Source organism: Pristiophorus japonicus, chromosome 1 (assembly GCF_044704955.1).
Source record: "Pristiophorus japonicus isolate sPriJap1 chromosome 1, sPriJap1.hap1, whole genome shotgun sequence".
Lineage (NCBI taxonomy): Eukaryota > Metazoa > Chordata > Chondrichthyes > Pristiophoridae > Pristiophorus > Pristiophorus japonicus.
In genome coordinates, this window is record NC_091977.1 from 354546186 (window position 1) to 354569336 (window position 23151).

Consider the following 23151-nt stretch of genomic DNA (forward strand, 5'->3'; position numbering starts at 1 on the left):
CCCCATTCTACTTCCCTCTGTCTCCCTGCATAAGTTCCCATCCCCCTGCCATATTAGTTTACCCCTCCCCAACAGCACTAGCAAACACTCCCCCAGGACATTGGTTCCGGTCCTGCCCAGGTGCAGACCGTCCGGTTTGTACTGGTCCCACCTCCCCCAGAAACGGTTCCAATGTCCCAGGAATTTGAATCCCTCCCTTCTGCACCACTCTTCAAGCCACATATTCATCTGAGCTATCCTGTGATTCCTACTCTGACTAGCACGTGGCACTGGTAGCAATCCTGAGTTTACTACTTTTGAGGTCCTACTTTTTAATTTAGCTCCTAGCTCCCTAAGTTCGTCTTGTAGGACTTCATCCCATTTTTTACCTATATCGTTGGTACCTATATGCACCATGACAACTGGCTGTTCACCCTCCCTCTTCAAAATGTCCTGCACCCGCTTCGAGACATCCTTGACCCTTGCACCAGGGAGGCAACATACAATCCTGAAGTCTCGGTTGTGGCCGCAGAAACGTCTATCTATTTCCCTTTCAATAGAATCCCCTATCACTATAGCTCTCCCACTCTTTTTCCTGCCCTCCTGTGCAGCAGAGCCACCCATGCTGCCATGAACTTGGCTACTGCTGCTCTCCTCTGATGAGTCATTCCGCTCAACAGTACCCAAAATGGTGTATCTTTTTTGCAGGGGGATGACCGCAGGGGACCCCTGCACTACCTTCCTTCCACTGCTCTTCCTGTTGGTCACCCATACCCTATCTGGCTGTGTACCCTTTACCTGTGGTGTGGCCAACTCACTAAACGTACTATTCACGTCATTCTCAGCATCGTGGATGCTCCAGAGTAAATCCACCCACAGCTCCAGTGCCGCAATGCGGTCTGTCAGGTGCTGCAAGCAGATGCACTTCCCGCACATGTAGTCTTCAAGGACACTGGAAGCGTTCCTGACTTCCCACATATTATAGGAAGAGCATAACACATGTCTGAGCGCTCCTGCAATGACTTAACCCTTAGATTAACTTAATTTGACAACAACAATGCTAAAAGGTTACTTACTGATAAAGAAAAGTAAAAGAATTAATCTAAAGTCTGGATTAAGGAAAAATAAAGTGGATAAGGTTCATTACAATATTCATTACCTGCAAAAAAAGTGAAATTAAAAAATGGGTTCAATAATTATGTCCTTGCTGACTAAATGTGATGTATATTTTTTTTTACCTCTTTTATACCCAGATTCCTTGTGAAATTTCTGAAATGACATTGAAAAGAATAGAAACTTTTACGTCATTTTTGTAATTCTGAAGTACTTGTGTTGTAATACTCCCTTGCACGACTTCACCCCTCCCTATCTCTAACTTCCTCTAGCTCTACAACTCTTCCCTGAGAACTCTGCATTCCTCTTGCACAACCCCTCCCTCCATCCCACCATGGGCAGCTGTGCTTTCAGCCGTCTCGGACCAGGCTCTGGACTTTCTCACCCTATACCTCTCTACCTCTCCATCTACTTCTCCCTTAAGACCTTCCTTAAAACCTATCTCTTTTACCAAGCTTCCAGTTGCTCCTCCTATTGTCTCCTTTGGCTTGGTGTTTATTTTTATCTGAAGTGCCTTGGGACATTTTTCAAAGTTAAAGATGCAATATAAATGTAAGTTATTGTTGTGTTTGTGAATTAACATGAATGCAATGTATGATGATATGCATTTGCTTTCTGACTGAAAATCTTTGGAAAATAGTGGGAAAGTTGTTTTCGCGATGGATCATTTAATGTAATGTCAGACTAATAAAGCAATTACAACAATTTGTAAAGAATTAAAAATCATGTTCACCTTAATGGTCCAGATATGTAGGAAGGATCCAGTCAAACAATGCTGACATGGAATCACATTTAACTATCATATGTCAAAAAGGCCCATGATCAGTAGATATATTAATCTGTTAATAGTTTCCTTAACATCTAAAATGTTGTATAAAAATAAACCAGCAGCAATTGACTGCTAAATATAATTGTGGAATTATGAAATAGGACGTAATGCAGAATGTAAGATGGTATTTTGTGGTACAGGAGGCCATTCATGTTGGGGGAGTGAAAGAGAATGTTGTAGTGGTAGGGGAGAGTATAGGCAAGGGATAGATACAATTCTCTGCAGCCGTGACCAGGAGTTTCGAAGAATGTGTTACCTGCCCGGTGTCGGGGTTAAGGATATCTCCTCATGGCTGGGGAAGAATTTGGAGTGGGAGGGAGCGGACCCAGTTGTCATGGTCCATGTAGGAACCAATAGTAATGAGGTTCTGCTGAGAGAGTTTAAGGAGCTAGGGTCCAAATTAAAACACAGAACCTCAAAGTATTGTTACCTGAGCCACGCGCAAATTGGCAAAGGGTTGAGCAGATCAGAGAATGCATGGCTGAAAGAGTGGAGTGGGAGGAAGGGGTTTCGATTTATGGGACACTGGCACCAGTTCCGTGGAAAGAAGGAGCTGTTCCATTAGGATGGGCTCCACTTAAATCGGGCTGGGACTGTGTCCTGGTGAATTAAATAACTCGGGCTGTAGGTCGAGCTTTAAACTAATAAGGGAGGGTTCAGGTGAGACAATGTTTATAAATCTGAAGAGAAAAGTCAATACAATGGAGCAGTGAAGCAATTTGAGTAAAGATAAGCGGAGTGTGACAGGAAGGGACAAAGAGTTTAATGGTAATAGTGCATCAGCGAATAAGCGCAGGGAAAAATTGTTAAGTTTTTAACATTTTTTATTAGTTCCTGAGATGTGGCCGTCATTGGCAAGGCCAGCATTTGTTGTCCATCCCTAATTGCCCTTGAGAAGGTGGTGATGAGCCCCCTTCTTACATAAGAATTAGGAACAGGAGTAGGCCATCTAGCCCCTCGAGCCTGCTCCGCCATTCAACAAGATCATGGCTGATCTTGAACCGCTACAGTCCATGTGGTGAAGGTACTCCCACAGTGCTGTTAGGAGGGAGTTCCAGGATTTTGACCCAACAATGGTGAAGGAACGGCGATATACTTCCAAGTCAGGATGGTGTCTAACTTGGAGGGGAATTTGCAGGTGATGGTGATCATATATGCCTGCTGCCCTTGTCCTTCTAGGTGGTAGAGTTCGTGGGTTTGGGAGGTGCTGCAGTGCATTTTGTAGGTGGTACACACTGCAGCCACGGTGCACCGGGGTGGAGGGAGTGAATGTTTAAGGTGATGGACAGGGTGCCAATCAAGCAGGCTGCTTTATCCTGGATGGTGTCGAGATTCTTGTGTTGTTGGAGCTGCATTCATCCAGGTCAGTGGTGAGTATTCCATCACACTCCTGACTTGTGCCTTGTAGATGGTGGAAAGGCTTTGGGGCGTCAGGAAGTGAATCACTCGCCACAGAATACCCAGCCTCTGACCTGCTCTTGTTGCTACCATATTTATGTGGCTGGGCCAGTTATGTTTCTGGTAAATGATGACCCCCCCAGGATGTTGATGGTGGGGGATTCAGCACTGGTAATTTTGTTGAATGTCATGGGGTGGTGGTTAGACTCTTATTTGTTGGATATAGTCATTGCCTAGCACTTGTGTGACACGAATGTTATATGCCACTCATCAGCCCAAGACTGAATGTTGTCCAGGTCTTGCAGCATGTAGGCATGGACTGCTTCATTATCTGAGAAGTTGTGAATGGCACTGAACACTCTGCAATCATCAGCGAGTATCCCCACTTCTTACCTTATGATGGATGGAGGATCATTAATGAAGCAGCTGAGGATGGTTGGGCCTAGGACACAGCCCTGAGGAACTCCTGCAGCGAGATCCTGCGGCCGCGATGTTTGACCTCCAACGACCACATGCATTTGTAACAAGATAAACAAATTAGTGGTACAAATGGAGACAAATGGGTTTGATTTAGTAGCCATTACAGAGACGTGGTTGCAAGGTGACCAACATTGGAACTAAATATTTCAGGATACTTGACATTTTAAAAAGACAAGCAAAATGGAAAAGGAGCGAAGCAGGGGATAGCCCTGATAATAAAGGATGAATTAAGGACAGTAGTGAGAAAGGATCTTGGCTCAGATGATCAGGAAGTAGAATCACTATGGGTGGAGATAAGAAATAACAAGGGTCAGAAAACGCTGGTGGGAGTAGTTTATGCCATTGGACAAAATAGTTATCAACAACTAAAAGGAGCTTGTAATAACGGCAATGCAATAATTGTGGGGGACTTTAATCTTCATATAGACTAGGCAAATCAGATTGGCAATGTTAGTCTGGAGGATGAGTTCATTGAATGCATTCGAGATAGGTTCCTAGAACAATATCATGGAACCAACTAGGGAACAGGTCATTTTAGATCTTGTATTGTGTAATGAGACAGGGTTAGTTAGTAATCTCGTTGTCAAGGATCCTCTGGTGAAAAGTGATCATAATATGATAGAATTTTAGATTGAGTTTGAGAATGAAATACATAAGCATGAAACTAGAGTCTTTAACTTAAATCAAGCCAATTACATCGGTATAAGGGGCAAGTTGGCTAAAGTAGATTGGGAAATTAAATTAAAAGGTATGACGGTAGATAAGCAGTAGCAAACATTTAAAGAAATATTACAAAATTCTTAACGAATTCCATTGAGAAATATAAACGCCATGGGAAAGTAATCCATCCATGGTTAACTAAAGATGTAAAGGTTAATATTAAATTAAAAGATGAGGCTTATAATGTTGCAAAGAATAGTAGTAAGGAGGATTTAAAGAGCTCTACAAGTATGTAAAAAGGAAGAGAGTAGCAAAATTAAGCATTGGTCCCTTAGAGGCTGAGACAGGAGAAATTATAATGGGGAATAAGGAAATAGCAGAGACTTTAAACAAATATTTTGCATCTGTCTTCACAGTAGAAGACACAAAAAGTACACCAAAATGGAGGGGAACCATGGGACTAATGAGTGAGGAACTTAAAGTAATTAAGATCAATGGAGAAAAAGTAATAGAGAAATTAATGGGACTAAAAGCTGAAAAATCCCCTGGACCTGATGGCCTACAACTTAGGGTTCTAAAAGAAGTGGCTGCAAATATAGTGGATGCATTGGTTGTGATCTTCGAAAATTCCCTAGATTTTAGCATGGTTCCAGCAGATTGGTAGGTAGAAAGTGTAACCCCATTATTCGAGAAAGGAGGCAGAAAACCAGGAACTACAGGCCAGTTAGCCTGACATCAGTCATTGGAAACATGCTGGAATCCATTATGAAGGAAGTGGTAACAGGGCACTTAGTAAATCATAATATGATTAGGAAGAGTCAGCAGGTTTTATGATAGGGAAATCGTGTTTAACAAATTTATTAGAGATTTTTGACGATGTAACTAGCAGGGTTGATTAATGTACAGAACACAGAGAGTAGGTTGGCAAGCTGCAACTAGTGGTGTCGCAAGGATCGGTGCTTGGGCCTCAGCTATTTAAAATTTATATTAATGACTCGGATGAATGGACCGAGTGTAATCTATCCAAGTTTGCTAATGATACAAAGCTAGGTGGGAAAATAAACTGTAAGGAGGACACAGAGTCTGCAAAGGGATATAGACAGGTTAAGTGAGTGCGTAATACGGTGGCAGATGAAATATAATGTGGGGCAATGTGAATTCATTCACTTTGGTAGGAAGGATAGAAAAACAGAATATTTTTTAAATGGTAAGGAAATTAACTGTTTATCTTCAGGGAGATTTAAGTGTCCTTAATCAGGAAACACAGAATCAGCATTCAGGTATAGCTAACAATTAGGAAGGCAAATTACATGTTGGCCTTTATTGCATGGTGCTTGGAGTACAAGAGTAAGGAAGTCTTGCTACTATTGTATAGGGCTTTGGTGAGACCACACCTGGAGTACTGTGCACAGTTTTTGTCTCTTTATCTGAGGAAGGATATACTTGCCTTAGAGGCGTGCAATGAAGGTTCAGTAGATTGGTTCCTGGGATGAGAGGGTTGTCCTTTGAGGAGAGATTAAGTAGGTTGGATCTATACTCTCTGGAGTTTAGATGAATGAAGCATGCAAGATTCTGAGGTGAATTGAGGGTAGATGCTGAAAAGTTGTTTTCCCCTGGCTGGAGAGTTTAACACTATGGCTAATAGTCTCAAGATAAGGGGTTTAAGACTGAGATGAGGAGGATTTTAAGTGAGATGAGGAGGAATTTCTTCACTCCGAGGGTTGTGAATCTTTGGAATTCTCTACCCCAAAGGGCTGTGGATGCTGAACCGTTGATTACATTCAAGGCTTTTTGGACTGATGGGGAATCAAGGTATATGGGGATAGGGCAAGAAAGTGGAGTTGAGGTCGAAGATCAGCCATGATATTGAATGGCGGAGCAGGCTCGAGGGGCAGCATGGCCTACTCCTGCTTCGAAATCTTATGTCCGTGCATTCTTATTTCGGTAAACAATCTTTAGCTTTTGACTTCAACCATTTTATGATAAATGAGGTGTTCAGTCTTTTTACATGCATGAAAATGAATCATACTTTGAGCTTTGACAAGGGATCAATGCATATTGAATTGCTTTTTTAAAAAAAAGAGTAACAGCAAAATATGGTGGTAAGTCAACTTCAGAGTAACAAATATACATTTTTAAAAACTCAATGAGACTCTCTTAATTGTTGTTGTTTATTGCTGTGGTATTTTGCCTATGCAGATTTTGAAATACCTTTTCTTAAATGTTGGGGACAAGTAACACTTGCTTGATATATGTCGTAATTTTATTGTTGGTGGAGGACGGATAATAATAGGATCGCATAGTGCTTATTGACCAATGACCTTATGTAAATGATTTATCCGATGCATTTAATCTTTAAAAGCCAAAACATTTGTCCAAATTCACTATGAAGTTGTCCATAAAATACTGCTTGTTTGTATGCACTTGTTAATTTTATACTGTTACTGTGCTTTTTTTAAATTGGAAATGGGAAATGAACCCAATCTTAATTTTGATATTGTCCTGAAAGTCTGTGATTTTTGCTGGGCTGAATTTACAAACCTGGTATGCCCCATGATTATAGTGCATATGCAGTCAGCACTTCAACATACTTCCATTATAAGGTCCCAACAAAAAGAGGGAAGAAAACTAGTCAGGAAGAGATTTTGCTTTTCTTGCTAGTTAATTTCCCTTATTTCTCCACTCCTGAAAACATTGATTGATTGCTGCAGTTTGCTACAGCCACCAGGTGCCTTCCAGTACCTTGCCTAAATAAACATTTTTCTTAGTGATGCTTCTCGGTGATTATTGGTAAGCTATTTGATTCTGGAGGTGCCACAGCCAAGCTTAAACCTTGTCATCCAAAAATAAGCACTTCCAATAGGATATTGATTAGAACATGATGGCAACCTACACATAGTCTCCCTGTGTGTGCTAGTTCAGAGAACATCCAGCTAAAGTCATCAAGGAGATGATCGAATGCCCAAAAGCATTCTCCTGGTCTGAAAAGTATGAAAGCAGATTAGCACGATGGCGAGGAGACCACCGAAAACCTGGATTTCTCGTGCTCCAGTAGGAATCCCTGGAACCTGCTCCATCGGCTTGGCACTGCCTCACTTCCTCCACATGAAGCATCAAAGGTGAGTGCAGATCCCATTGAGGCCTAGCTTCTAACTGTTATGTATGCAGACTACAGATATACTCTCTGTGTAGTCACTGTATAGTTGCATAAGATGGAGACTTGTTTACCTAATGTACTAGCAATAAGATTTACACTGTGTATATACTAGGCTGGCACCACTAGAGGGTGCAACTGGTGAAGGCCGGGGTTTCTTGCCCTGGTGGCGGGGGCTGTATAAAAGGGCAGCCAGAGTTATGAATAAAGGACCAAGGTCACTACAATTTGAGTACAACACATTGCCTCATGGAGTCATTCATAAGTATATCACAGATATAACAATTGGCGACGAGAATACGAACTTTCACGCGATTATGGCTACCTTTGGCACATTAAAAGACTTCGCAGAGGGTGATGATTGAGATGCCTTCACGTAAAGGCTTGACCTATATTTTGAGGGGAGGGAAGACGGACGCATCGGCGGAGAAGCACAAAGCTATACTGCTGATCAGTTGTGGGCTTGAGATCTACCACCTCGTCAGGGATTTGCTGGCACCCACGAAGGCCAAGGATAAGACATACGATGAGCTGACTGAACTAATTCGCAACCAACTGAAACCAAAATAGAGCATCCTCACGGCCAGGCACAGATTCTATACTCACCGCAGACCTGAGTGCCAGGAGATTGCAAAATATGCTGCCGACCTTAGGAGACTTGCGGCACCGTGTGATTTTGGCACACACCTCAACGAAGCATTGCGAGATATCTTCATTATGGGAATTGGCCACGAGAGCCTCCTTCACAAGCTATTATCTGCCGACACTACAGTCAACCTGCAGAAGGCCATCAGCATCAGTCAGGTGATCATGACCTCGACCTGCAGCACCAAGCAAATTATTCATCCTGTGGACTCAAACCCGGCAAGTACTGTACACAGAATGGTGTTTTTCACAGGCAAGACTGTAGAACGTGGCTCTGCCCAGGGCAGAAAGCACAGACCTCAGGGTTCCAGAACTCAGAGTCGGCCGAGGGTTGCTAATCGAGTAGCACCATGCTGGCGTTGCGGAGGAAACCATAGGGCTCACCAGTGTCGGTTTGCTGAGTACATATGCAAAACCTGTAACATGAAGGGCTACCTCCAGCGTATGTGTAAAAGAAATACGACTCACCATCTAGCAGAGGAGTCGGTAGATGACTTTGAATCCAGCGGGGTGTATGATGATTTGGTCAGAGAGGCAGCTCAGCCCCAAGAAGAAGTGTATGGAGTGTATATCTGCACCGCCGATTGTCCTCCAGTAAAGATGGAAGTCGAGATAAACGGCGTTCCAGTTTTCATGGAAGTGGACACGGGAGCAAGCCAGTCAGGGATGAGCCAGGATGCCTTTGAGAGGCTTTGGAACGAAAAACAACCCGAGCTGGTTTCAGTACAGGAAAAGCTGCACCTACACCAAGGAGCTGATCCCAGTCCTTGGAAGTGCGGATGTAAGTGTAATCCATAATGGCAAGTTACCTCTGTGGATTGTTGCAGGTGATGGTCCAACGCTACACGGAAGAAGGTGGATGGGAAGATCCAGTGGAAATGGGAAGACCTCTTCACTCCATCGATGTCCCCCATGCTCAGAGGAAGAGCAAAACCTCACCTTCGCTTGGGCCAGGCACCAGAGAACAGAGCAGCGCAGCACCTGAGGCACAGACCATCCATCACGACTGCGTGGCAATGATCCGACCGGAACGATCTAAAAATACCTTCCCGGCTCCAGTGGCAGGATTCCTGGGGAGGAAGATCGAATTCACAGGCACTCTTCCAGCTTTTGTGGCAGAATCGTGGGAGAGAAGGATCAAGGCAGTCGACCTTGAGGACAGAGGCAAGATGACGTCCCTGCTGCAGTGAGGTGTAGTGTGGCTGAAAATAAAGATGGCCGCGGCAATACCACGCGGTGCAATGCTGAGGGACCAACACGTGGTGTCTAATAAAGGATTTGATTGGGGTAAAGCCAGCAGGGTTCTCTTAAAGGAGACCTGCAACCAACTGAACTTAAAGAGACATTGTATGCATGGCAATCAATGTAAAGAACCGATTAAGATTGTGAACAAAATGTTGTTGCGAGATGTCGGTACTATTCTTAATGTAAAGAACAAAATGTTGTTGCGAGATGTCGGGAATAGAATGTCCCCAAAAGTAGCAAGCGAGCGAATTCAGGAGGGTAAAGGCGCTGATCCTGATGCCCTGCCCCAGGTGTTCCCACAAGTTATAGGCCAGCGACTCTGGAGGGTGAAGGCACTGATCCTGATACCCTGCCCCAGGACTATCCCACATTGCAGGCACCTGATGGCACTATTCGCCACGGACCTGGAAATGAAAACGGTGCCAATACGCTCGGTCGGCCACTGCTGCCCACCACCCGGATGGAGACGGCACAGCCCCCAGACCCAGTTGCTACCTCGGCCATGTCCGGGAGCAAAAGGTCAGAAGCAACGAGTTCCCCAAACAGGACCTGGAACAGCCAGGTTCCCAACACCATTAGAGAGCAGGCAGAAGACTCTGCAGCCTTCAAAGGAGGACAGGGAGGCCACACACATCTGTGGCTCTGCCCACCACTCTGCAACGGCAAAGACCCTGAGTCCTGGCAAGGTGAGAGAAACAAGCCCACCCCACTAGCAGGGGGCGCAGTGCCGCCATTAGACGACTAGGACCCCGTCCAGTTGCTCTGGAACCAGCATCCTCACATCCAGCTGTTTACATTGTACATTAATGATTTAGATGAGGGGATTAAATGTAGTATCTCAAAATTTGCGGATGACACTAAGTTGGGTGGCAGTGTGAGCTGCGAGGAGGATGCTGTGAGGCTGCAGAGCGACTTGGATAGGTTAGGTGAGTGGGCAAATACATGGCAGATGAAGTATAATGTGGATAAAGGTGAGGTTATCCACTTTGGTGGTAAAAACAGAGAGGCAGACTATTATCTGAATGGTGACAGATTAGGAAAAGGGGAGGTGCAAAGAGACCTGGGTGTCGTGGTACATCAGTCATTGAAGGTTGGCATGCAGGTGCAGCAGGCGGTTAAGAAAGCAAATGGCATGTTGGCCTTCATAGCAAGGGGATTTGAGTACAGGGGCAGGGAGGTGTTGCTACAGTTGTACAGGGCATTGGTGAGGCCACACCTGGAGTATTGTGTACAGTTTTGGTCTCCTAACCTGAGGAAGGACATTCTTGCTATTGAGGGAGTGCAGCGAAGATTCACCAGACTGATTCCCGGGATGGCGGGACTGACCTATCAAGAAAGACTGGATCAACTGGGCTTGTATTCACTGGAGTTCAGAAGAATGAGAGGGGACCTCATAGAAACATTTAAAATTCTGACGGGGTTAGACAGGTTAGATGCAGGAAGAATGTTCCCAATGTTGGGGAAGTCCAGAACCAGAGGTCACAGTCTAAGGATAAGGGGTAAGTCATTTAGGACCGAGATGCGAAGGAACTTCTTCACCCAGAGAGTGGTGAACCTGTGGAATTCTCTACCACAGCAAGTTGTTGAGGCCAATTCACTAAATATATTCAAAAAGGAGTTAGATGAGGTCCTTACTACTAGGGGGATCAAGGGGTATGGCGAGAAAGCAGGAATGGGGTACTGAAGTTGAATGTTCAGCCATGAACTCATTGAATGGCGGTGCAGGCTAGAAGGGCCGAATGGCCTACTCCTGCACCTATTTTCTATGTTTCTATGTTTCTATACCTGTACTGCTACCTCAGTACTGACCATGACTGAACCATGAATGCAATCTACCTAATCCTGGCACACGACTGTAAAGTATAACGAATGTAAGTCACTGAACCAAGGTGTCACGATACAATCTGTTTTTTTTTTCTTCCTTTCTTTGTACTTGCACTGCGTCTGATCCTGTATGTTAATGTAACAGGCCAGCTGCATGATCTCGCTGTGGTGGGGGGGTGGGGATAGATGTATGTAGCCGCAGACATACACATGGATCACACCCAGACCCCCTGAACCTCTACTGCATCTTCGAACCATCCAAACTGGTAACCACTACCCAACGTTGTGGCAAAAGAACTTGGGGGTTAACAGGGCGAGAGCCAAGCCAAATCACAGCAAAGGTGCAAGAGCTATTGGCACTTAAGTCTGGGCAGAGCTAAGCCAGAGCATACAGTGCAAAGGTCATTGGCACAAAGAACTTGGGGGAGAGTGATGTTATATATGCAGACTATAGATATACTCTCTGTGTAGTCACTGTATAGTTGCATAAGATGGAGACTTGTTTACCTGATGTACTATCAATAAGGTTTACACTGTGTATATATTATGCTGACACCACTAGAGGGTGCAACTGGTGGAGACCGGGGTTTCCTGCCCTGGTGGCAGGGGCTGTATTAAAGGGCAGTCACCATGCGGCTGCCTCACTCTGGAGTTACGAATAAAGGATCAAGGTCACTACAGTTTGAGTACAACACATTGCCTTGTGGAGTCATTCATAAGTACATTACAGACATAATACTAAATTTCTCAAAGGCAGTGACCACCGACAAAACAAATGCAGAGTGAAAAAGCTGCCAAAGCTCTTCTGCAAAAAGCTGCTCTGCACTCACCCTTTTTGACAGTCTTCACCACCGGCGAGGTGGACACAGAGCTAACAGCCACCGTTGGGATCAATGGCATCTACCCAGAATTCCTCAAGAACCAAGGCCCAAATGGATGGATGTGGCTTGTCAAACTCGCCTCCAACATCCTTGATACTGGGATAATCCCAGACATCTGTCGCCATTCCAAAGTCATTGCCATCCTAAAGCCAGAAAAACCAGTCAACAATCTCAAAAACTACCACCTCACTGCCCTTCTGTCTATGGCCTACAAGGTGGTCGAATGGCCCATCCTTAACTGTATATAAAACCAGCTTTAGAAGCTCCCAAATGAGCAGGCTGGCTTCAGAGAGGGAAGAAACTGCTCTGACCAGGTCCTTGCACTCATTACAACATTGAGGCAGAGTTCCGGATGTAGCTGAAGACTGGAGCTGCCTTCGTAGACTTGTCATCGGCATACAACACAGTCTTGCACAAAGGCCTACTACTGAAGCTTTTAATAATCATCCAATGCCACAAGACTCTCCGGCTTATCAACAGCCGGACACCCGAATAGCAACGCAAGTTCATCATTTATCTTGGTACAAGACCAGCCAAACACTGACCAACGGTCTGCCACAGGGCATCATCACCATCTATACGGCGGACATGCCCTGCATCAAATCCCAGAAGTTCACCTATGCCAATGACCTATACTGCTGACGCAACCATCAATACTACAGGAAGCAAGCAGGACACTCACAAGTGACCTGAACCTACTGGAATGCTACTTCTGGACCTGGCACTTCTGCCCCAATCCAGAGAAGACAGTTGTGTCGGCATGCGATCTAAACAACAACACCGCCAGGAAAGAAGTCGATGTTTCCTTCTACAGAAGGCGACTTACCCACGAACCCCACCCAAAATACCTGGACAGGACTTAACGGCCTCATCTCACCAACTCCGGCCAAAAGGTAAAAACCAGGATGAAGCTGGTCCGTAAACTTCTTGGGACATCGTGGGGGAGCACAGCCAGAACACTTCGCACAGTAACAGTGGCCCTAGTCTACTCTGCTGCAGAATACGGCTTTGCCTCATGGTCCTGCAGCTGGCACACAAAGATTGTGGACGTGCAGCTAAACACCACCATGAGGCTATCAAGCATGCTTACATCCACTCCAACTGAGTGGCTCCCGATGCCGTCCCACATTGCCCCGCCTGCCGTTCTCCGTGATGCCACAGTGCTCCGTGAGATGGAACAACCAATGAGTATCATCCACTTTCCCATTTTCACGAAGACGTGAAAAACCCACTATGAAAGCGCTTAAAATCGCACCGCCAATTCTGGGAAACAGCAGACAATATTCATACAGCTGGTATCTACCCACTATCCTGATGGATGGAATCATGGGACATATGCAACTTTAAGAACCAGCACCTCATCACTGACCAAACAGCAGAGGTCCCTGGCTTCGACCTCCCTCAAAGACTGTGGACAGTGCTCAACTGAATCTGCACAGGGCATGGATGATGCGGCCACAAGGGGAAGATGAGGGACGACCCAAAGTGTGACTGGCCCTGAGTCCCAGACCACGGAACACATCACATCAACCTGCCAACTAAGATTAGTTGCAGGAGGCACCTAATTTCTTCACTCGACATCTCGGGAGGCCATCGAATGGATAGCCAAATGAGAAATCCCATTATAAGCTTTTCCCATCATACATAAGTAGTTGGTAGTTGTCAGGAACCCTGGCTAGTTTTCCACTTCATGCCTGATGGGTGTTGAACCCATTGTGGCACCTTACCACCAACGTTCCCTATAAGCTGCGTGGACGTGCAGCACTGTGGTCAGGACCGGCTTTTTCATCGTTAACTTTCGCGCGCACACGCAAAACTGTGACTGGGTCGTGCAGCCCCTTAAAAGGGCCGCGTACCCCCAAAAATTTGGGGAACATTGTTTACTACTGTCTTGCCTCACATCAGCTGAGACAGCATAGCTAGAAATTGATCCTGATGTCTTTGTGGTTCTGTTACTTACTGGATGAACTTGCTGAGCCATTAAAGAGTCCCAAGAAGAAAATGAGGTGATAGTAAAGTCAGAAAAAAACAGACAAAAGGACAAAGTAAAGCATGCATTGGAAAGTGGTTAAAAATCATGGAGGAAAAGAGAAGGTTGTGAAAGGTAAAGGAATTGGGTTATGGGTGTATGCACCTTCTGTTAGAAATTAATTGACCTTGTTCCCGATCTCAGGAAAAGTGTTGTGTTGAATTATTTATTTTCCTGCTTTGAAGAACATAGAACAAAAGAATTCAGAGCAGGATAGGCCATATGGCCCTTCAAGCCTGCTCCGCCATTCAGTAAGATCATGGCTGATCTTCGACCTCAATTCAACTTTCCCGCCCAATCCCCATATCCCTTCATTCCTCTACAGTCCAAAAATCTATCTCTCTCAGCCCTGAATACACTCAACGACTGAGCAGCCACAGCCCTTTGGGGTAGAGAATTCCAAAGATTCACAACCCTCTGACTGAAGAAAGTTCTCCTCATCTCAGTCTTAAATGGCCAACCCTTATCCTGAGACTGTGTCCCCTAGTTCTAGACACTCCAGCCAGGGGAAACAACCTCTCAGCACTAACCCTGTCAATTCCATTCAGAATCTTCAATGTTTCAATGAGATCACCTCTCATTCTTCTAAACTCCAGAGAGTATAGGCCCAAACTACTCAATCTCTCCTCACAGGACAACCCTCTCATCCCAGAGATCAATTTAGTGAACATCGCCTCTAAGGCACGTATGTCCTTTCTCAGATAAGGAGACCAAAACTGTGCACAGTACTGCAGGTGCAGTCACACCAAAGCCCTGTACAATAGTAGTAAGATTTCCTCACTCTTGTACTCCAACCATCTTGCAATAATGGACAACATGCCACTTGACTTCCTTATTGCTTGTTGTCATTATTATCATCATCATCATCGTAGGCAGTCCCTTGGAATCGAGGAAGACTTGTTTCCACTCTTAAAATGAGTCCTTAGGTGGCTGAACAGTCCAATACGAGAACCACAGTCCCTGTCACAGGTGGGACAGAGAGTCATTGAGGAAAAGGGTGGATGGAACAGGTTTGCCGCACGCTCTTTCCACTGCCTGCGCTTGATTTCTGCATGCTCTCTGTTGTGTATGGAGAAAGAGTCAGACTGAACACTGTGAGCTCAAATTAAAGTATGACCTTAGTCTTTTATTGCAGGTCTCCAGAGTGCCTCTCCAACCTGTGAAGCCTTCTTAAATACCTGTGCTCCCAAGGGATTATGGGATGCCTTGGGACTCCGGGGAATGAGCCCACTGGTGGCTGTACAGATAAATACAAGTCCACATATATAACAACATTCTCCCCACCCCGCCCCCAAGTCAATAGTGTAACTATTTACAATGTGAGTTGATCTGGGGCCCTTCTTGCCCTGGTTGATCGTCTCGGTGTGAAAGCTGGTGTTGTTGAATCATTTGTTTGGCCCTCGCTGGGCTGCTGTGCAGCTGGCCTTGCTGGGCTGCCTGGTGTGTTGGGCCCTGCAGGGCTGCTGTGGATGATGGGTTCTTCTTCGTGGTCAACCGTGGTGCCGGTTGCCACTGGTGTGTATGTTGGGGGATCAAAAAAGGTAGGGTCCAAAGTGGGTTGCTCAGGGTAGTCCGTGAATCTGAGTTTGATTTGGTCCAAGTGCTTCCGGTGAATGAGTCCATTTGAAAGTTTGACCTGAAACACCCTGCTCCCCTCTTTGGCCACGACAGTGCTGGGAAGCCACTTGGGACCTTGTCCATAATTTAATATAAATACAGGATCATTGACTTCAATCTCGCGTGACACATTTGCGCTATCATGGTATGCACTTTGTTGAAGCCGCCTGCTCTCTACCTGTTCACATAGATCAGGGTGAACTAATGAGAGCCTTGTCTTAAGTGCTCTTTTCATGAGCAGTTCAGCAGGTGGGATCCCAGTGAGTGAGTATGGTTTCGTGCGGTAGCTAAGCAGGACTCGGGATAGGCCAGTCTGCAGTGAGTCTTCAGTTACCCTTTTCAAGCCTTGCTTGATGGTTTGCACTGCTCTCTCTGCCTGACCATTGGACGCTGGTTTAAATGGGGCAGATGTGACATGTTTGATCCCGTTACGGGTCATGAATTCTTTGAACTTAGCACTGGTAAAACATGGCCTGTTGTCGCTCACCAGGACATCAGGTAAGCCGAGTGTGGCAAACATGGCCCGTAGGCTTTCAGTCGTGGCAGTGGACGTGCTAGCCGACATTATTTCACATTCAATCCACTTGGAGTACGCGTCTACAACCACAAGGAACATTTTACCCAAGAACAGGCCTGCACAGTCGACGTGTACCCTAGACCACGGTTTGGAGGGCCAAGACCATAAACTTAGCGGCGCCTCCCTGGGTACATTGCATAACTGCGAGCGTGTATTACATCTGTGAATGCAAGACTCTAAGTCCGCATCGATACCGGGCCACCACACGTGGGATCTGGCTGTCGCTTTCATCATTACGATGCTTGGGTGGGTACTGTGGAGGTCATTGATGAAGGTGTCTCTGCCCTTCTTGGGGCCAACTACTCGATTACCCCACAGAAGGCAGTCTGCCTGTATAGACATTTCGTCTTTGCACCGCTGGAACGGCTTTATCTCTTCCTGCATTTCCACTGGAACACTGGACCAGCTCCCGTGAAGCACACAGCTTTTGACTAGAGATAATAAGGGGTCCTGGCTTGTCCAGGTTTTGATCTGCCGGGCAGTGACGGGTGATTGCTCACTCTCAAATGCTTCCATAACCATGGCTAGATCTGCGGGCTGCGGCATTTCCACTCCCGTGGTGGGCAATGGCAGCCGACTGAGAGCATCGGCACAGTTTTCTGTGCCTGGCCCGTGGCGGATGATGTAGTTGTATGCGGACAACATGACCGCCCATCTCTGGATGCGGGGCGATATGTTGGTATTTATCCCTTTACTCTCGGAAAACAGGGATATAAGTGGCTTATGGTCAGTTTCCAATTCGAATTTTAGCCCAAACAGTTATTGATGCATTTTCTTTACCCCATAGACACACGCTAACACTTCTTTTTCAATCATGCTGTAGGCTCCCTCAGCCTTAGACAGAATCTTGGATGTATAAGCAACTGGTTGCAGTTTCCCGAAATCATTAGCTTGTTGCAATACACACCCGACGCTATATGACGACACATCATATGCTAGTACCAAACACTTACATGGATCATACAACACAAGCAATTTGTTTGAGGAGAACAATTTTCTCGCTTTTACAAAAGCATTTTCTTGGCTTTTGCCTGAAACCCATTCGCCCCCTTTTCGTAGTAAGACATGTAGTGGTTCTAGCAGTGTGCTGAGACCCGGTAAGAAGTTACCAAAGTAGTTCAAGAGTCCCAGAAACGACCGCAGCTCCGTCACGTTCTGTGACCTCGGTGCGTTCTCGATTGCCTCCGCCTTCGCGTTGGTGGGCCTGATGCCGCCCACCGCAATCCTCCTTCCCAGAAACTCCACTTCAGGCACCAGGAAAATGCACTTCGAGCATTTTAACCTGAGCCCCATGTGGTTGAGTCGACTAAGAACCTCCTCCAGGTTCTGCAGATGCTTGAATGTGTTCCGACCTGTGACCAAGATGTCGTCCTGGAAGACCACAGTGTGCGGGACCAACTTCAGTAAACTTTCCATGTTTCTCTGGAATATCGTCGCCGGATTCCAAATGGGCATCTGTTATAAATAAAAAGACTTTTGTGTGTGTTGATGCAGGTGAGGGCCTTCGATGATTCCTCCAGTTCCTGCGTCATGTAGGCTGAAGTCAGATCCAGCTTCGTGAAAGTCTTTCCTCCCGCCAGTGTTGCAAAGAGGTCATCGGCTTTTGGTAGTGGGTATTGGTCCTGCAGGGAGAAATGATTGATAGTTACTTTGTAATCACCACAGATTCTGACAGTGCCGTCTCCCTTGATGACTGGGATAATAGGACTGGCCCACTCGCTGAACTCGATCGGTGAAATGATGCCATCTCATTGCAGCCGGTCTAGCTCTACCCTTTCTCTCATCATCTATGGTACTGCTCTCACCTTGTGATGGATGGGTCGCGCCCCAGGAATTAGGTGGATCTTCACTTTTGCTCCTTGGAATTTCCCGAAGCCTGGTTCGAACAGCGAAGGAAATTTGTTTAAGAGCTGGGCACACGAAGTGTCGTCAGCGGGCCATAGCACTTGGACGTCGTCCCAATTCCAGCATATCTTTCCCAGCCAGCTCCTGCTGAGCAGCATGGGACCATCGCCCGGTGCCACCCAGAGTGGTAGCTTGTGCAGCGCTCCATCGTAGGAGACCTTTACGGTAGCACTGCCGATTACAGGAATCAGTTCTTTAGTGTAAGTTCTTAGTCTCATGCGAACTGGAGTTAAGACTGGCCTTGAGGCCTTGTTGCACCACAACCTTTCGAAAGTCGTTTTGCCCATGATGGACTGGCTTGCGCCCGTGTCCAGCTCCATTGACGCCGGGAGTTCAACATTGAGCATTATCGGGGGACAATTCGTGCTGAATGTATGCACTCCATGTACCTCTGCCTCCTCTATCTGAGGCTCTGGTTCAGAGTGATCCTCCGTGGATCTGTCCTCCTCTGCAACGTGGTGGTTTGCAGGTTTAACAGGCTTAGTAGCTTGCCTGCACACTCGTTGGAGGTGTTCTATTGTTCCACAGCCCTTGCAAACGTATCCTTTGAATCGGCATGAATGGAAACGATGATCACCCCCGCAGCACCAACAAGGTGTTAATGATCTTGCATTCATCACCCTTGATGGTGGACTCTGAGACATCTGCGGTCGTGTAGCTGCAGGTATGTGTGACCTGCCCTGTACATTACAAATCGAAAACAACATTACTTTGTTCACAGTACTTGTAGCAGCACTTGTGTGCTGAGAGATTTGCTTAGTATTGTCACTGGTGGCAATGAACGCCTGGGCTATCGCTATGTCCTTACTCAAGGTTGGGGTCACTACAGTCAAAACCTTGCGAAGTATGGTTTCATGGCCAATGCCAAGTACGAAAAAGTCTCTGAGCATGTGCTCCAAATATCCTTCAAATTCGCATTGTCCTGCAAGGCGTCTCAGCTCGGCGACATAACTCGCCATTTCCTGGCCTTCAGATCTTTTGTAGGTGTAGAACCGGTACCTCACCATCAGAACACTTTCCTTTGGGTTAAAATGTTCTCGGACCAGTGTGCACAAATCATCGTACAATTTCTTTGTGGGTTTCACTGGAGTGAGCAGATTCTTCATGAGGCCATATGTTGGTGCCCCACAGACGGTGAGGAGGATCGGCCTTCGTTTGGCAGGGTTCTCTTCCCCATTTAGCTCGTTGGCCATGAAGTATTGGTCGAGTCACTCCATAAAAGTTTCCCAATCATCTCCCTCCGAAAATTTCTCCAGGATGCCCACTGTTCTCTGCATCTTTGGGTTCACTATCTCTATCTCATCACCAATTGTTGTGTATGGAGAAAGAGTCAGACTGAACACTGTGAGCTCAAAGTAAAGTGTGACCTTAGTCTTTTATTGCAGGTCTCCAGAGTGCCTCTCCAACCTGTGAAGCCTTCTTAAATACCTGTGCTCCCAAGGGATTATGGGATCCCTTGGGACTACGGAGAATGAGCTCTCTGGTGGCTGTACAGAGTAAATACAAGTCCACATATATAACACTCTTGGCGATGAAACTCGAGGTGCTTAGCGCTCCCCCAGATGAACTTCCTCCACTTAGGGCGATCTTTGGCCAGGGACTCTCAGGTGTCAGTAGAGATGTTGCATTTTTTCAGGGAGGCTTTGAGGATGTCCCTATAATGTTTCCTCTGCCCACCTTTGGCTCGTTTGCCATGAAGGAGTTCCGAGTAGAGCACTTTCTTTGGGAATCTCGTGTCTAGCATGCGAACAATGTGGCCTGCCCAGCAGAGCTGATCAAGTGTGGTCAGTGCTTCAATGCTGGGGATGTTGGCCTGGTCGAGGATGCTAATGTTGGTGCGTCTGTCCTCCCAGGGGATTTGTAGGATATTATGGAGGCATCGTTGGTGGTATTTCTCCAGCGACTTGAGGTGTCTACTGTACATGGTCCATGTCTCTGAGCCATACAGGAGGGCGGGTATTACTACAGCCCTGTAGACCATGAGCTTGGTGGCAGTTTTGAGGGCCTGATCTTCAAACACTCTTTTCCTCAGGCGGCCGAAGATTGCACTGGCGCACTGGAGGCAGTGTTGAGTCTCATCGTCAATGTCTGCTCTTGTTGATAAGAGGCTCCCAACGTATGGGAAAAGATCCACGTTGTCCAGGGCTGCGCTGTGGATCTTGATGACTGGGGGGGCAGTGCTGTGCGGCGATGAGGACAGGCTGGTGGAGGACTTTGTCTTACGAATGTTTCGCGTAAGGCCCATGCTTTCGTGCGCCTCAGTAAATACGTCAACTATGTCCTGGAGTTCAGCCTCTGTATGTGCACAGACGCAGGCGTCGTCCGCGTATTGTAGCTCGACGACAGAGGTTGGGGTGGTCTTCGGCCTGGCCTGGAGACGGCGAAGGTTGAACAGGTTCCCACTGGTTGTGTAGTTTAATTGCACTCTAGTGGGGAGCTTGTTGACTGTGAGGTGGAGCATAGCAGCGAGAAAGATTGAGAAGAGGGTTGAGGCGATGATGCAGCCCTGTTTGACCCCGGTCCGGACATGGATTGGGTCTGTAATGGATCCGTTGGTACGGACCATGTCCTGCATGTTGTCGTGGAGCAGGCAAAGGATGGTGTTGACAATTTGGGGGCATCCGAAACGGAGGAGGACACTCCATAGACCCTCGCGGTTGACAGTGTCAAAGGCCTTTGTAAAGTCAAAGAAGGCCATGTATAAGGGCTGGTGCTGTTCCCTGCATTTTTTCTGCAGCTGTCGCGCTACAAAAATCATGTCCGTTGTGCCCCGTAGGGGACGAAATCCACACTGTGACTCCGGGAGGAGCTCCTCAGCCACAGGGAGAAGACGGTTGAGGAGGACTCTAGCGACGACTTTCCCAGTGGCTGATAACAGGGAGATTCCTCTGTAGTTGCTGCAGTCGGACTTGTCCCCTTTTTAAAAAATGGTCACAATCACTGCATCTCTGAGATCTCCCGGCATGCTCTGTTCCCTCCAGATGAGAAAGATGAGGTCATGTATTCACGCCAGCAGTGCCTCTCTGCCATACTTTAGTGCCTCAGCAGGGGTTCCATCCGCTCCCGTAGCTTTGTTGTTCTTAAGCTGTCTTATGGCTTTTTCTATCTCGTGCAGGGCTGGGGTTTCACTGAGTTGGTGGCGGGTGGCATGCTGCGGGATGGAGTCGAGAACACTCGAGTCAAAGGCAGAGTCTCAATTGAGGAGATCTTCAAAATGCTCCTTCCAGCGGGCCCTGACTGTCTCGGTGTCCTTGATGAGTGTTTCCCCGTTCTTGGCCAGCAGTGGGGTGGGGCCTTGGGTGTTTGGACCGTAGGTGGCCTTGACTGCGATGAAGAATCACATCATGGCTGTCGGCCAGCTGCTGTATCTCCTGTGCTTTCTCCATCCACCACCTGTTCTTTAGGTCTCAGGTTTTTTGTTGGACCTCAGCCTTGAGCCATCTGACATGCTGCTTTGCTGCTCCGGAGTTGGGTTGTTGTTTAAGGCTCAGAAATGCCCTGCGCTTCCTAATTGCTTGTTGTACGTGTATGCTAACTTTGTGTTTCCTGTAGGAGGACAACTAAATCTCCCTGATCACCAAAATGTAATAGTTTAACATTTAAAAAATATTCTGTGTTTCTATTCCTCCTACCGAAGTGAATAACCTCACATTTCCCCACATTATGCTCCAACTCCCACCTTATTGTCCACTCACTTAACCTGTCTACATCCCTATGCAGACTCTTTGTGTTCTCCTCACAACTTACTTTTCCACCTAGCTTTGTATTGTCAGCAAACTTGGATATATTACACTCGGTCCCTTCATCTAAGTTATTAATATCGATTGTAAATAGCTGAGGCCCAAGCACCGATCCTTGCGGCACCATTAGTTACAGCCTGCCGACCAGAAATTGACCTGTTTATCCCTACTCTCTGTTTTCTGTCTGTTAACCAATCCTTTATCCATGCTAATATATTATCCCCAACCCCATGTGCCCTTATCTTGAGTAGCAACCTTTCATGTGGCACCTTATGAATGCCTTTTGGAAATCCAAATGCACTGCATCCATGGTTCCTCTTTATCATCATCATCATAGGCAGTCCCTCAAATCGAGGATGACTTGCTTCCACGTCAAAAAGGTCACAGGTGTTTCAATGAAGGACCTAATATTCCAGGTTCCAAAATCTTGAAGGGTGGAAGGTGCCTGTGTGTGGATTTTTTTAATGTTTGGTGGCCGTTGCACACCAGCCACCATACGGGCTTGACAGAGCTAGGTCTGGGTCCAGTGGCAAGGGTTATCCAAGACGACTGGAGACCAGCTCTGCTGCACGGACCTGGCGCACACATATCGCAGTGTGGGCTGGCCCGTGCTGCCCCTGGGCCCTCGGCTCTTCTGGGCCCCAATCACATCCCTCTACATTCTCTCGCCGCTCCTTCGCCCCGACATCATCGCTCCCGCAGTACCTGCCCACGTTCCAATCAGCGGCCTGGATCTTCGTGACGTCTAATCCAGTTCGCCCTCCCCTTTATCTACCTTGCTAGTTACATTCTCAAAAATCTCTAATAAATTTGTTAAATATGATATACCTTTCATACAACCATATTGATTCTGCCTAAATCATAATTTGATTTTATAAATTCCCTGTTACCACTTCCTTAATAATGGATTGCAGCATTTTCCCAATGACTGATGTCAGGCTAACTGGCCTGTAGATCCCTGTTTTCTCTCTCCCTCCTTTCTTGAATAGCGTGGTTACATTTGCTACCTTCCAATCTACTGGGATCATTCTAGAATCGGGCTTTTTTGAAGATCACAACAAATGCATCCACTATC

At 46.6% G+C, this 23151-nt stretch overlaps 1 protein-coding gene across 3 annotated transcripts in view; it reads left to right on the forward strand.

Moving 5' to 3' along the window:
- samd12 (sterile alpha motif domain containing 12) overlaps positions 1–23151 on the forward strand; it is a 394516-nt gene that overhangs the window by 204581 nt on the left and 166784 nt on the right. Inside the window, exon 5 of one of the 3 annotated variants that reach the window (XM_070874934.1) lies at positions 1233–1457. The exons of the other annotated variants lie outside the window; for them this stretch is intronic. Within the exon in view, the coding sequence (XP_070731035.1) occupies positions 1233–1243 (11 nt within the window). The 3' untranslated portion in view covers positions 1244–1457. Of the gene's footprint in view, positions 1–1232; positions 1458–23151 lie in introns of those variants that run through there. 3 annotated transcript variants of the gene reach the window in all.